The sequence below is a fragment of the Pterocles gutturalis genome, unplaced genomic scaffold (genome assembly GCF_000699245.1).
Source record: "Pterocles gutturalis isolate BGI_N339 unplaced genomic scaffold, ASM69924v1 scaffold14594, whole genome shotgun sequence".
Taxonomy (NCBI): domain Eukaryota; kingdom Metazoa; phylum Chordata; class Aves; order Pterocliformes; family Pteroclidae; genus Pterocles; species Pterocles gutturalis.
Window position 1 is genome coordinate 6,639 of NW_010128418.1, and position 15,510 is coordinate 22,148.

A 15,510-nucleotide genomic window follows, 5' to 3' on the forward strand; every position below is an offset into this window, starting at 1 on the left:
TACACGCTCCAGCACTCCCTGACCAAAGTCCCACCTTTCATCACGTGCTGAACACTCTTTGCTGTTCCTGCACACGTGATATGCATATCATGGAGCATGACTTGCAAAAACCTTGAATACCAACAGCTAGCAAGTGAAGTCAATGAGATCTGGGTACATGTTTTACCTACATGCATAATTGTGCCATTCTGAGTCTTCTTCTAGTGACCTCCCAGCCACCAAATAATACTTCCAACACTTGCTTATAAAATGCAGCCTTATAAAGTAACAATTATGTGCCATGTCAAAGCTACAGACAGACAGAATTTCATTTCAGTTACGGACAGTTGGGCAATCCTATCAATAGGTACTCATTTGGTACTTAACCTTTAAAAATCAAAAAAAGAAACACCAAAAAGTGAAACACACACACACACAGACACTTAAAGCATATGTAATACTCTGATGTATACCAATACTGCACATTGGAGACCATGAAATATTGCGTAATTAATTCAAAAAATTTAAGCTTCTCCATTTCCTTCATCTACACATTCACCATGATTTCTTTACAAAAGGACACAAGCGTGGAAAGAATTCTTCTACTTGGTCCCCATAGTCAACTTAATATTGGATATATTTCCTTTATTATCAGGATGCCAGCAAACAGAAGTGTTAGTTCTGTACTCACTCACCATTCTGGTCTGGTAACCTCCACATCAACAACCGTACCAGGGGGTGGGTTTTTAAGGGCTCCAGTACTATGTGCAAAGAACCTGGTATTCACTCGCTTCTTCACAACTATCACAGTAAGTCTTGGACTACAATAAATAAAAATAATAGGAAAAAATAAAAACTATCCGGAAAAGCTGCACGGAGAGTACTTCAGGAGAAGATCCTCTACAGTTTCAAGTTAAAAGCAATTTTAGAGTTCTCCTGGGCATTAATTTTACATGTAAGTCTTCACTAATTCATTAATTTCTATTAAATAGGACTTGTTCCCAACTTTAGATTTTTTAGTTTCAGATGCAACTTTGATACTATTTCTCACCCATCTAGGTTATATTTAACTTCATAGGAAGACATAAAATAGACCAAAAAGGGATCTTCTAAATACAGATCTGATTTCTACTACCTCTCTACTTCATCTTCTCATATAGAAAACACTGTGTTTTAACAGTATTTTTGGTAAAGAGCAAGCCATTAACAGAAGCTAAAAAAAGAACCAGTAAGCACTTCAATTCCTAGTAGCTGCACCTTGTTTTGTGCTCCACTTGCCTGGAGTGTCAGGAAATATTTTCATTTTCAGAGCAGATTAAGAAACCAAGCGACTGCAGTTGATAAGTTTTAAAGCAGAATGTTGAAAACTGTGCAGAACATAAGTGACTGGACAATATTTGAGCTCAAATAAAAATAAATAAGGATGAAAAGACAACACAATCTTCATCTGTAATCACTTTTTTATACCCCAGTGTGTATTTCTCTTGCAGTATAAAAAAGGTTGGGGGAAACAGACTCACTTGTAGTCTTCACCAACACTCTTCAAGCAATCCAGAAATTGAGGCACTTCGTAATTAACCAAAGTATGTAGTTGTCCATCTCCTACACCATCACGATACACAATAATACGACAGGGCAAATACTTATTCCACTTGAACCAGTCTCTTAGAGCAGCTTAAAAATAAAAAGAGTAGAAGTTGTTAGCTACAATGACAATTAATTCCAAAACAAAAATGGATTTTTATTACTGGTAAAGCAGCAGGAAGTTTTGAAACCTAAGGTCCTCAATCCCTCAGTAACCTGAAACAGGTATGCATCATGACACATGAATGCTACTGCAATAAGAATTCTGCTTTAACTATATACGACACCAAAAAAAAAGATCCTAAGGAGATTATCTACCCTGCTGGCCTCATATGTGAGAAATACGAGAATCAACGAAAGAATGTAAACAAAATTCCATTAATTTTCACCAATCTTTACAACTGTATTTTTAATCTGTTTTTGTCTAAGTGCAAGGTGGTAATGCCTGCCTCCCTTCGAGGCAGCTGAGGAGGTGTGAGGAAGCTAAACTGTCATTCCTCAGATCTCAACAAGAGCAGAAAGCTTTCCCTTACTTTGCAAGCAGGCTTTGAGCCCATCCACAAGTTCTTGCCCACGACCTTGAACGACACAGCGGGACAACCACCTGTGAAGAACAAAATAAAAGACGACCTTCAAAGCATTTCCCAGGCTTACTTCAATGAAGTTATTTTTAAAAGAGCTAGAGCACTTAGTCTTTATGGCTATTGTGGGTCAAGGCAATACAGGCCAGCCACATCCTGGGCTGCATCAGCAAAATTATAGCTACCAGATCAAGAGGTGTAATTATTCATGTCTGCTCAGCCCTTTTTAGGATACACCTGAATACTGTGTCCAGTTTGGTTTCCTCAGTTCAAGATAGTCATTGAAAATCTTGAGATGGTCCATTGAAGCCCACAAAAATGAGTACAGTGTTGAAGAACATGATGTTCAGAGAAAGATTGGGGGACCTATGTTTGCTTAGCCTGGAAAAAGAAGGCTCAGGGACTCCAGACTTCCAACACCTAAAAGTGATAAGCTAAGACATAAGCCACAGAAATGAAGGCACATAACTCTTGACAGTTGAAAGCTGAATTGCTATCAAAGAACCTTCATGCATATCAACTCAAAAGGGAGAGGAGCCTGTCACCCTGACATCCTCTATTCAGCCCAGCCCTCACCCCACCATTTGGCCCCTCTCCCAAGCACTGTGGAAGAAGGACAAGGCTATTCCTTCAGGGATGCAGTGGAAAAAGTAATTCACAACATATAGTTCTTATTAAGAATGTACACATGGAGACTTTCATAATAGCCCACCACATTCAAGCTACTTTTCAGTTAAGGGAAAGATAAAGATAATTTTCTTTTTTTTTCTTTGGCATTCAAGTCCTACCGTGTCATTGTTTGATTCAGGCTAGCGACAAATCCTGCAATGGACTGGTTTCCAGATATAGTGTCATGGTAACAATCAATTCCCACAATCATTACGTGTTTCAGCTTAAAAGGAATCAATACAGAACATGTATTAGCAAATGAAGATATCCTAAAGCACCTGTCATCCATCCTGTAGGGTAACAAGATCATCTCCTTATGTCACATTTAACTTCAGGACTCTTCTCACAGACACAAAGCAAACTATGCAAAGTACACTCCATTTAGGTTTTTGGGGAAAAAGAAAAAATGCTTTTTCAATAAGGCTCAAGAAAGAAAATGATTACCATTTTGAAAAAAAAAATTACTTACTGGAATCTCAACGGTCCAAAGTTCTCCACCCATTTTACAGTTCATTTGTAAGGCAATTTTTGTTGCTATGGCCATAGCACTCTGAGACTTGCTTAAAGTGCGAGCAATCACACATTGACTTGGAACAGGACAATCTGTACATAAGTATTTCTTGATAGCATCATACTTATCCTTTCGGGAACTAGACAAAACACAAACTACCTTTAAAGAAAAAAAAAAAGTTTTTAAAAAGCTGCATTCTCAGATTTACGTAAAGTAACTTTTCTTTAGGAATTTATTTCTGAAAATTAATTCCACTAGTCTTAAAACACCAATTACAGAAATTAACATGATTTGAAATTATGGATTCAAATACATACTATGTTTGTGTCAGGGGTAATACTTTTCTGTAAAACCCTTAAATAAGCTTCTGTTCGATCATCTACTTCAATCCTGAAAAGGAAGAAAAACTGCTTACAGCAAAAATACAGCTAACAGCTATTGAAACTCCAGTAAAAACATAAATGCTCATTATGCCTCAGTACTGTATGAAGCATCACATTTACAGCTATTAATAAACGTACAACATTCACATCTTGTTGAAGATTAAGAGGAATCATCCCAAACTGAGGCTTCCAAGAGCACAGAAATTCAAAGTTAAAACCAAGCACAAGTACTTAAAGTAATTGCAATGATAACAAAACAGAGTATGTCCAAAGCCAGCAAGAAAATAGATATTCCTTCTTGCATTATATATGGCTCCACTTGAGAAGGTTTTGCTCAATGACTGTATGTCTAACAGTTTGGATTTAGCATGCTTTAGCCCCCCGTGAAAGCCCTCACAAGCATGAATAAGAAAATGTCGCTAGAAAAAAATGAACAATTTGCATACTGAAAGCAACTTTGTGTTATTAAAAAACTCATGTGAGTTGGCAATGTGATATACTATTCTATCTCATTTAATAGCCTAAGCATGCTAACAGATACACCTTAATAAGTATACAATGATTTTTCCATCAGCTTTCTAAAGACACTTACATGGTTGCAGTGTTCATTCTGATTCCCATAGATGGTGTGACTTTAAACAGATTTTGAAGTAATACATTAACAACATCATAATTGCGCCGTGTGTATATTAATAGCCAGTTGTCCAGAGGCTTTGCACAGATTAAGGGAGATCCCCTAGTTTCCTTTGACCAATCAGCAAACTGAGGGTTGTAATCAAACTGTAAATAAGAGATGGTAGAGAAAAAAAAAAATCAATACCCTCCCAACAAGCTATACCACAACTATTTCCTGATCCACTTCAAGTACAGACTGTAACACTTCTGCATACAAGAAATTACTTGATTTTTATCTGTTCTTTTACTGCTTTTGTCACTAATTTAAAATAAGTTTTATCTAGCCCTTTCAAGAAATCTTACACTCTTCAACTGCTTCATTCATAATTAGGTACAGATACTTATCATTTTTAGCCCAGGTAAGCTGCTACTATTTGCTGCAGTTTTTGTGCTACAAAGACATAGCTGTTTATGTATTGACTTATTTTTCTCACATTTTTATTTTTAATAAGGTAAATGCTTGACAAAAGGAGAAGTGCTATTATAAAGAAGTTATCAGATCTTTTCAATAACAAGAATAAAAAAAGCTTTACCACATACAGAGATATAAAGATACTGTAAAATGCCCTTTTCCATCTGGCACCCATTCAAAACAAAAGACCTCTAGTACACAGCAAATATGTAATGTATTCTGGCAATCTGAGACTTATTTGAAATCTAAGTTACTCGTACTGAAAAGTCACTCCACCTTTGAGTGAACACTGTATGTGTTCTATCTACTGAACTGAAATAATTAGTGGCTTTTCATTTGAAAGCCTTGTTATTTTAATAAATAGAAACTAGTTAGAAACATCTCTAGTCCCCTAGTTTGTGTATCTGAAATGACTTTGTTTAGACAGAAAGACTGTTTTGCAAATAAGACACTATTGTAATGCAAGCCAGAAAACATCTTCAGGGGTTTCTAAGCAGAACTTGGAAAGAATTTAAGAAGTTTGCAAGTCTCCTGTTTGGACAAAGACTTGGGTATTCTGTTTTCACTCATAATCCTTCATTTATAAACAAACAAGTAGTATTTCCTTCCCTAAGAACTTGCTTCATCAGTGAGAGATCCAGAAGACTTTAGAAGTTGTTTTATTTACCACACTTCCTGATTGAAGGATCTTTTCTCCTTGAACAACTCTTCCAGTAAAGGATAATAAATTAGAATCAAAGCTTAAACCCCAGTCTTGGAGTTCCTTCTGAACGTTGTCATCTCTGTTTCAAAACAAGATTTGAATAAAAACATGAAGAAATTCGTTCTTGCTGACACCTTTTTTTTTTATAAAACCAGTAAGATTTCCAAAGTTTTGTTGCAAGAAAGAAGTTTATAATGTACATTTTTCATGACAAAGAAGTACAGAAGATATTACGGTAGCATACTTTTGGATGTAGTCAATAAGTCTTCTAATTTCATGTTGCCTTTGTTCAGGTGGCAGTCGTGTATGAATAGACAAGTCTTTCATCATATTAAAATCATTACGCATCTTCTCAGTTAATCCTGTTAACAGTAAAATCTTTTTCTGAGTAAAAGTTAGACTACCAACAAAGAAAAGTAAACTTGCAAGTCTTGCAGATTAACTACGCATGTACTGCAGACAGAGTGGTGTCAGTAGTAATCAAGGTTTTCAGTTGCTCCCTGTACATACAATCCAATCTGCGTAGAAAAAAAAAAATTTCTGCATTTTTTGCACTTGAGAGGAAGCCACACAAGACACACAGCTCTTTATTTTCCTTTCCAAAGCAAAACAAAACCATGCTGAGATGGACAGGTACCATTAGTGTAAAGTGAGTATCTCAGAAGAAATACATATTTATGTATCTTACAAAATTATCAATTTATAGTACATTTCTCTTTTTTAACAGAAGTTCTACTGCGAAAAACACTACAAGTTATCAGCAAGCCAATGTTGAACACTGTAAATAAAGACTATGCAACATCAAAACCTCTCAAACTTTTCAGCCTCATTTAAATATCTAATCTTTTAGCTACAAAACTTGTTTCTAAACTCACATATATATAAACAAAACATTTCTACTTAACTTGGCAAGAGGCTGCTGTCAAAATACCAGTTTCAGTAGGCATTGGTTTGACAGATGCTTTGATATGAAAAAATGCTACAGTACCTGTTAGGAAGCACAGCTCTGGAATTAGAACCACAGGTCCTAGCACTGTACCTCCTCTCTTCATCTTAGACTGACTGATCAAGACAGGCTGGTTCAAGTCAGTAATTTCTTGGTTATATTGCTGTATTAGAAATGTATATTGTATGTTAGTTTATTCAAAACAAAGTTTTTCTTAATAATAATGCTCACTTTAGAAAATGAGTGTTTTTCCTAAAACAAAACCAAAACAAAAGCAACCAGCAACTTTTTCCAATTAGCACATCTAACAAAATCTTACAAATAAAACTTTATTAAAGAAAATTATGAATTACAAGTCCATGCATCATAGGTAAACCTCTAACAATAATGTCTCAAGTTGAAGCATAACACTCACACTGACAGTTGTTTCCATACCTTTCTGTAGTAGTCCACGTAGCTGATCTCAGAGCCATCTGCTTTTCTGAAGGTATGCCGTGGACTGGCACCCCAGTCTATGTCATCAACTCTGTATGTTCTGTTATTGTACCTAAATATACAATGTCATCAGTTTTGGGGTTTTTTTTTTAATGTTAACTCAAATAGAAAAGAAATAGAACTGTGGGATGAAAAAGTTAATAGCAATACTCATGTAAGTTGCAAGTTTTGCTCCTATCAGCAGCAGTAACCAAGTTTTCAACTCTAACAAGCTATCAATTCTACTAAAAACTAAACTGTAATAAAACCAAATGAAAACAGAACTAATCCAATATGCACTTCCAGCTTTTGTAAAAGCTGTCACCTCGCTTAGTTTGCTAGCTTTACAATGATGTCATTTTCATGCTTTCTGATGCTTCATTATATATATATTAGGGACATGGAACATCCAAAAAAACCCCAAAACTCTAAGATGACAAGAGTCCAAAGAGACTTACTTTGTAAGAACAATTAAACCTATCAGCTCTTTAGCACAGGCATCTCTAAATCTTTCTTCTTCAACCTGGTAATACAGAGTGTACATAAAATCCATCACTGTTTCACTGCGAAGAACCTTATGGCTCACATCTGTACATAACATAATGCTTTCCTCATACTGGAGGATAGAACTTGAGAAGCCCGGCCAAACCATCAACCTGTCAAAAGAGAACGTACAGAATCTTGACATGCTTTAAAGCATCGCTATTCTCACCCCTTGCCTTATTTCTATCCACTTTCCCAGACACTAGAAAGCAGTCAGGACACAAAGAAAGCATTATGCAAATATCAACAAGCTCCCAAAAGTTAACAAAATGAAAAATATTTTACATACAGGTATCTTTAGTCAACTTAAGATAAAAAATATTAATTGAATGATGTAGCAATATAACTGAAGTCAAAGAAAGGATGCCTCAAAACCTAAGAAATCCATTTCACACTATTAGCCTTAAATATCTTATATACAAAGTGTATGGGTATTCAAGACATTTCAAAGAGAAAAAGATCAACAGTTTATCTAGTACAATACTGTCCAGTTTCTTCTACCAACCCAGTTTCATAGGCTAGATGACAGAGCCCCAGTCAAACTCAAGCTTACTAACTTGTACAACAGTCCTAGGGCTAGGCAGAAGCATCAGTCACATTGTAGGGGGTCCTGGCAGGGAATGACAACAAGCCATGACAGCTAGCACTATGTCAGTTCCAGAACTACACATCCAGTGGGGTATGGCCAGATATGAATTTATATGTCAGAGTAAATGGCCTTCAGAACAAAGGCTGGACGCTCCTGAGCTTTAGAATTGAAATATTCAGAGATCTCAGCCTTACAGCCATTTAAGTAAGGTTTCTGGCGTTGGAGTAAAATGGAATAGCAGAACATGCACTGGTAAAGAGTAATGAGATCTTACACACAGCAGAAACTAAGTTAGGAGAACGAGGTCTCATGCTTCCCAGAAATACCAGTTTTTAAGTCCATGGTTTTATTACAAGATAAACCACCAGAGTAGTACCAAAACAGAATCTTTTCTCCCCGTACCCCTCCTAAACCTGAGTATCCTTTTTGCCAAACCTGTGATTAGGGATGTTGATTGGGTCACTGGGGTTGTAATAATTACGTCCAATCTGCTGCAAATTCAGCATCTTCAAAATCCTAGAAGTTGAAATATGTGTGTCATTTAACGTAATTATTTACTTTATCAAACTATGCATGGTCCCATCCCTCTGCACAACCTAATTTTTTGTTCATCTGACTAGATGAAACAGTCACAAAGGTGAACTTCTCATTAAACTCAATTTAGAAAGGCTGGGGACACTTATTCATGACAATTAACCAGTTGAGAATAAGTCAGCATACAATCCAACCCTTCACCAAACAGTTGAAGGCAGCAGTCTAAAAAAGCTACACTTCAGATGCACCAGGTAGTCCAGGTACCAAGGTTAGGTGGAAAGACTATAGCAAAAAGAGTAATTTGCCAGTTCAAGGTCCTGCACTACTGTTTAAGAGGCAAATCCACAGACACAAAAGGAAGGCAGAGATAGTACTGCCTACAACAGTTAGTTACTACTCCAGTGTGAATCTGCTTGCTAATGAAAAAGTACAAACTCATTTCACACTAACATGTGCCAGAAACACGCATATAACTGCACATTAAAATGTTGCCACATGTGGTTGGCCACACAGTAATGGCAGCAACAAAGGCTTAAAAATTTACATTCATAAGACTGATTTGTAGTCCATTCTTCAGAAAGGAAAAACTCAAGTCAGGTATTTGTAGAATGACTTCTTATAAAGACATAACTTGGACACCAAACCTTCTAAAAAGGATGTTGTAAAATTGCAGACACGTAGGTGAATTAGGTGGCAACTCATTAGTCAACGTGATTGTTATCTTCACATCCTCTCCACTTCGAGTCCTACTAAACACTTCAGTAACCTGAGAAATTGAAGTTAGGTTAATAAAACTAGAGGCAAACATGGCTATACCTGGACTTTACTCCATTAATATTGAATTGGACTTGTACATTAAGATTCCAAGTAATAACACTCATCTGAAAACAGGAATTTGATTTCCTACTATGACTGTAAACTACAACCTAAAATGCTTCTTTCATTTGGGTGAAGACGACTAATGTAGTAGAATGGAGGCTATCCCCAAAGCAGCTGAATTCAAGATGAAGACAGGGAGATCACTTACCAATTACCAGCATGGGAAAAAGACTCAACTGGAGGAAATAAACTTAATATGTTGCCAATTAGTATACATTTAGTTACTGATTCAGGTACAGAGAGGCAAAAAGACAAGCATTAAAACACATAGTGAAAACATCTTTTCCCTCTCCCTTTCCCAGGCTCAACTTCGCTCCAGAGTCCTCTGCCCGCCTCAGTTAACCCCACTGGTTATGCCCAGTCCCCTCAGTGAGGCAGTGAGTGGCAGCAGGGGTGGAGGCGTGACAGGAAGGCAGAGATCACCATCAGGACATGGTGTTTTCCCTCTGCTCCTCCTTTCTTCAAAGACTTTTCTTCTGCTCTGGCATTTTTTCCCCCCTATTTAAATACAGAGGTGCCATCAACTTTGCTGATGGGCACAGCTTTGGTCTGTGGGGCGTCTGTTCCGAAGCCAGCTGGAAATGGCTGTGTACAGCACAGGGCAGCCCCCATCCTCTCCGCACAGGGGCCACTCGACGCCCCCCCCACTCCCCACCTACCAAAACCTTGCCATGTGCACCCAACACATCCACCCTTTCAATTATGTTGGATGTTAAAAACACAGAAGTTACCAAAAGATATAAGCAGAAAGAAAACTAAAGGAAAAATACTGTCTGTACTACCCACTTCTGTGCAGAGGATTATTCTAGCCTGCAGAACTTATGAATTAGAACCAGAAGTTTGTTACCAAATTTCTCTACACAAGCAGTTTAGCTTATACTAATAATACATTCAATCCAACTAAATGTTGGTCACGGGACGTCAATTCTCCAACTTTACCCAGACCAGTAAGAACAAGAAGCATCACAAAATGCAAGTCAAAATAAAAAAATAAAATAGCATTCTCATATCACACCTTATTCGGTAGTTTTTTTGGCAAGAATAATATTGATCCATCAAATGCACGTGTCTTTCCAATTAGCTCTTCATGCTGAAAGAGCAAAGCTGATCGAAGACGGCGTGCTTCCATCTCAGGCTTATAGCCAATATGGTACTGATATAAAGCCCACTGGGGTCGAGATGTCAAACGAAAGTAATTTGTAGTTAATTTTATCATAGCACCTGTCGAACCTAAAATGAGAGGCAAACATTTTAGTAGCTGTAAAATTTCACCAGTTTATAGCTTTCTAAAATGTCTCAGAACTGCTGAATTACTAAGGCATTCACACAAAGATTAGAGGTCAGTTGTGTTCTGCAAATGTACTAGCTCAGTCAGCTATAGCAAATGCTCACATAGGCACAGCGTTATCACAGACACTCAAGACCCTTCTCCCAAAGGATTAGTACCAGGTACTAGAGAGATGAATTTTGACCAAAATATAAACTTCCTTTGTGGACAAAAATCTTTCTTCACATGAATCATAAACATAGAACAAAAAACTAAGAGAGTATCAATCAATAGATATCCACATTCTCATTCATATGTGACAAGACAACATTTCTTTTGGTATTTCAAGATTTTTCAAACAAACAAACCACAGACCACAGTAAGAACTAGCTCCAGATCTCTTATTTAAGGTATTTCTTCCTATTTTTTCACATCTCATTTCAATTTTTCTTAGACTAGACACAAGTCTAGTATAAAAAAATACATTGTAGACAATTATGGATCACTCCTTTAATTTGGTTTTCATTACCCATTTTTTCCTATCTGAAGTACAACACTGCAGGTGAAAACAAAAAAAATCCCACTGCATACAAAGCATGTATATTATACTTGAAAACTGTACAAAGCTATAAAGAGAAAACAAAAGGCCAGCAAAACAGCTGCCTAAAAAGTACAGCAATCCACGATCTAGCATCAGCACAGCTCTAGATGGAAAATCTAGGTGAGAGAGAAAACATCTGCATTGCTTCTGGCCCAAAGTGACTTGAGCAGAATGAAGTCCTACCATTCCTGGGCCCATGTCATGCTCCAGTTATCATTCAATTAAGCAAAAGTAGACTACAGTTGCAGTTATAATGCTGTGATGTCTGTCTGAGTCACTCGCTATACAAAACTATTATCAGTACAGAACCTGCACTGTTGAATGTTAAGAACGATTGCATTCTAGCAATCTAGGACCACCACGACAGCATGCTTTTACTTCTTTTCATTTGCATTATTTCATCTCAAGGAATGCAGCATATAATCTTTTATTTAAACTAAAAGTTTCTTCAGAAGAGGTCTCAAATTCCACATTTATTAGGAGATCTTTACAAATTTGGTTAGGTCAATGTGTTACGAACCAGAATTTCTAGAACCAAACAGAGTCCTGAAGAGCCCTGCTTGAAGAAGTGGACATCAGGAACAAACAAGAATCATCGCTTATGTCTAAATAGATGCAATTTAAAATGCTACACAACTTCCAATACCAGAAGCAACCTGTATCTTTTTCTACATTATGAAGATTTTTTTATTTGGCTCTCTAGGAAATACTGAAAGCAGAGACAAAGCAAAACTACTTCTCATTTCAGCTTGCTTATATGTCTATAGTCTAATCTGAACATACCAGTTTTTGATTCTTTAACATGTTCTATCTGTTCCCGAGTATTTAGCCCAAGGTCATGGAAATCTCTACGACGGCCGCCCCTATCTGCCAAGGACAATTGCTGAAATCCCGCAGAAATCTGTAATCCTATTGTTTTAAAATTTGAGGAAGAGGAAGAATTACAATGAAGTCTTACGTACAAATAAGAATTAAATACAATTCGAATTTGAAAGTCGAACATGTATATAAAACTAAGAGAAATAACGAAATGTTAAGCTTCAGCTATGTAGTAAATTCATCTTAAAATAGCATTCAGGTAACACATTTAAGCTTCCTAAGATTTACAAACAGATAATGATTAAGTAAATAAAACAGCTCACTAGTCAGATGAAAAAAAATATATAAACCCTCCAAATCAATAATCTCTTCTGCAAATACAGGGAGGACAGATCTTTCACTTCAGCTCCAGCTGGCACCAAAACCTTTAAATACACTGTGATGTGAAATAGGTGAGAAAGTTTAATTGCCTTATTAAGATTAAAGAAAAATAAGGAAATATCAAAATGAAATTTACTATTTGTATTCATGCAGTTAATTGTGCCAACTACTTTCTATTTTTTTTTTTTTTTTTACTGTTTTGATAGAGAGATGGTACAGATGGAGTAGAGCACACTTAAGGTAGTTTTCAAATATACTGCACCTTGGAATGACAAGGTATGTACAGTGAACTTTTCCAAATCTTAGTAATCAATCTCATTTTGAAAAGAAAAATTACAAATACAGTCTAAAGAATGTTTTAATTGCATTCTCTTCAAAACACTTGTTCTTGTGGGCAATGAACTCTTTTCACCCTTTCTGACCTTCTGGCTTCCTCCCATTCTGGCCTTGTGGAACACTCTGAGGGCCCCTCTGTCGTCCACGGCCAGGAGGCTCTTCTGACACTGATGGAGGAACACGTGGCTGCTGAGGTGGCCGACTGCTGGGTGGCTTACTCTGTGAAGTCTGCTTAGCCTGCAATAGTAACTTTTCCTACTGCAACTGAAGAGACAGCATGCTTCCAACAGTACAGCAAAACAAAGTCATTAACCAAGTAGAGAATACTCAAATACTCAAGTGTAACAGTTACATAAAGTTAAATCTTTTTTCTGATATTAAATAGCTGAGTTATTACTCCGTACTTCAAACTCCAACATAATGGGGTTCAGGAATTTTTTTTTCTAAGTTAATATTCATTTAACTAGTAGTAAATGCAAATCTTCCCTTTGCAAGCTCTAACTAAAATTTCTGGACTTCTTATTTTTAATAACCCCTATGATACTTCAAGTAGATAGCTACGTATTTTATAAAAACAGCTTTTGTAATTTTAGTGTCTAGTGAATAAATAATATTAAAAATCATCATGCCTGGAAGAACGGCAACACAACCTTCAGCCATGACCAATCCCACAATTCCGTTTCTTGTTACTGAACTGCACTCTGCCGCACAAGTTAGTCCCTCCAGGAGTAATCAAATTCTCTGCTTTAAGTGTAAGCAAGCAAGAAGCCAACATCAAGGATGATTATGAAAGCCAAGGCAGAGAGCCAGCCTGGCTCCGTCTTGTGCTACAACATAGCAGTAGGAACGCCCTGAACGAGTGTCACACAAACCTGCCAGCAATCCGTTGCTGGAGTCCCTCTACTCCTTTGCTCTTGGGCCTCTTGGTACATGTCTTGTGATTCCCATACGCATGTTCTGACACTGAACACAGGATCAGTAACTAAGCAGACCTCTCTGCTGTTTTACATGCTAGAGGGTACACTTTTGACAGATCTTCTAAGAATTCTGTAAATACTCATAAGCACTACTGCAAAGACCAAACATAGAAAATCCTAAAGAGGATACGTGAAAATTATCAGCACCCAATAATATCACAATAGCAGCATATTACCACAAGTTTTGTGCTTGTTCAGGAAAGATCAGTTCTGTTTTGCCTCTCTCATCTATATTCCATCCTTGCTCCTGAAGGAAGCAGCAATGTCACCTACACAGATTCTCTAGTCCAATACCCAGGCACTGAGGGCCGCTATCCTGAGATTACTATATGCCTTTCCCATCCATTAAAGGATCAGATGCATTTCACTATTTGAGGAACAGAACTGTAAACTACCTTCTATCACAATTTAAACTCACCTGACACTGGCAAGAAATGGACTAGGAACATTCCTTCAGTCTAACCACATTCTCAAATAAAAAATGATTATTAATAACTGACAAATTTGAGGAACTTATTTAAAAAAATCTCCAGGCATGTGGCAATGGCTGCAAATACAGAAATGAGTCATTTTCAAGCTACAGTTTGAATAGGGCATATATGCACAAAACAAGCCCTAAAACTATTTCAAATGCAGAGACAGAAAGTCCTTGATATTAAAATTAAAACCAGCACGAACAGGTCAGAACACCTGCCAAACCCAGGTTCTGCCTAAATAAGAATCAAGAACAGCAACAGCTAATCTACTTCTCCGCAAGGTATCACAGTGGAGAAAGTAGACTACAAAAACATCTACCTATTTCTACTAGCTCTCTTATGACAACTGTATTACAAAACACTACTTGACTGTAAAAAAATTTCCTTAATAAAATGGAGTTAATATAACCATACACCTGACATAATATATACATACACACATACATCATTTAACATATACTTAATATTAAAATAGGAAGTAGTTGAGCTATGATATTTTAAAACCTAGTCATGCTAGTTAAAGAGAAGCAACTTACAGCTGCAGCTCCTACAGATCTCCTGTCCTGGAGGTTTTCCTCTTGCTCTGGCTCTAGCTCTTCCTGTCATCTTCTCTTCTAAGACAAACCACTTTCAGGATTAGTGTTCACTCTCATCCTTCTACACCCTTATTCCAATAAATATTACAAGCAACACTACTGCATTTGCCCTTGTTTAATTTCAACTGGTTCAGTAAAATATATCCTCCTCTGCAAACGTCTGTACTCTTGGATTTCCAAGCTAACACAACCAAGACAGGTAACGTGGGAAAGTTACAGCTTCTTATGGTCAAATTTGAACCACCTGGAACAGCCCAACACAAATTCTTAAGTTGTGAAGAAAGCCAGCTACATTGGAGAGCAGGGCAGGATCTCCAACCCCAGCCAAATGCGACTCAGGGCCTACTGATGTCACTTTCAAGTTATGCTCCAGAGCCAATTCAGACTAATTTCTTACATTATTTAAGGATCAGCACACACTTCACCCAAAGCACACCAGCCCTACCCACCTGCTCAGCTCCCCGAAGATGCAAGCCGGCCCTAGAAACCCGTCCGCCCCCTCCCCCCAAAGACCCTTCCCTTCCCCGTGGGCTCAGCCCCAGCTTCTCCCCCAGCCTCGAGCAGTCTGCGGGGCCCAAATCCGCGCCCAGAGGCT

General features: G+C 37.4%; 1 protein-coding gene across 1 annotated transcript in view; it reads right to left on the bottom strand.

The window, feature by feature from the left end:
- LOC104466257 (piwi-like protein 1) overlaps positions 1 to 14,925 on the bottom strand; it is a 16,377-nt gene extending 1,452 nt beyond the window's left edge. Inside the window, 19 exon segments of the mRNA XM_010079617.1 lie at positions 675 to 800; positions 1,500 to 1,653; positions 2,097 to 2,167; positions 2,933 to 3,036; positions 3,283 to 3,483; positions 3,642 to 3,714; positions 4,300 to 4,487; positions 5,462 to 5,576; positions 5,742 to 5,859; positions 6,486 to 6,606; positions 6,879 to 6,990; positions 7,376 to 7,573; positions 8,485 to 8,565; positions 9,228 to 9,349; positions 10,478 to 10,692; positions 12,114 to 12,250; positions 12,982 to 13,103; positions 14,856 to 14,874; positions 14,876 to 14,925. Coding sequence (XP_010077919.1) covers positions 675 to 800; positions 1,500 to 1,653; positions 2,097 to 2,167; positions 2,933 to 3,036; positions 3,283 to 3,483; positions 3,642 to 3,714; positions 4,300 to 4,487; positions 5,462 to 5,576; positions 5,742 to 5,859; positions 6,486 to 6,606; positions 6,879 to 6,990; positions 7,376 to 7,573; positions 8,485 to 8,565; positions 9,228 to 9,349; positions 10,478 to 10,692; positions 12,114 to 12,250; positions 12,982 to 13,103; positions 14,856 to 14,874; positions 14,876 to 14,925 — 2,327 coding nt within the window.
- Between the last annotated feature and the right edge of the window lie 585 nt (positions 14,926 to 15,510).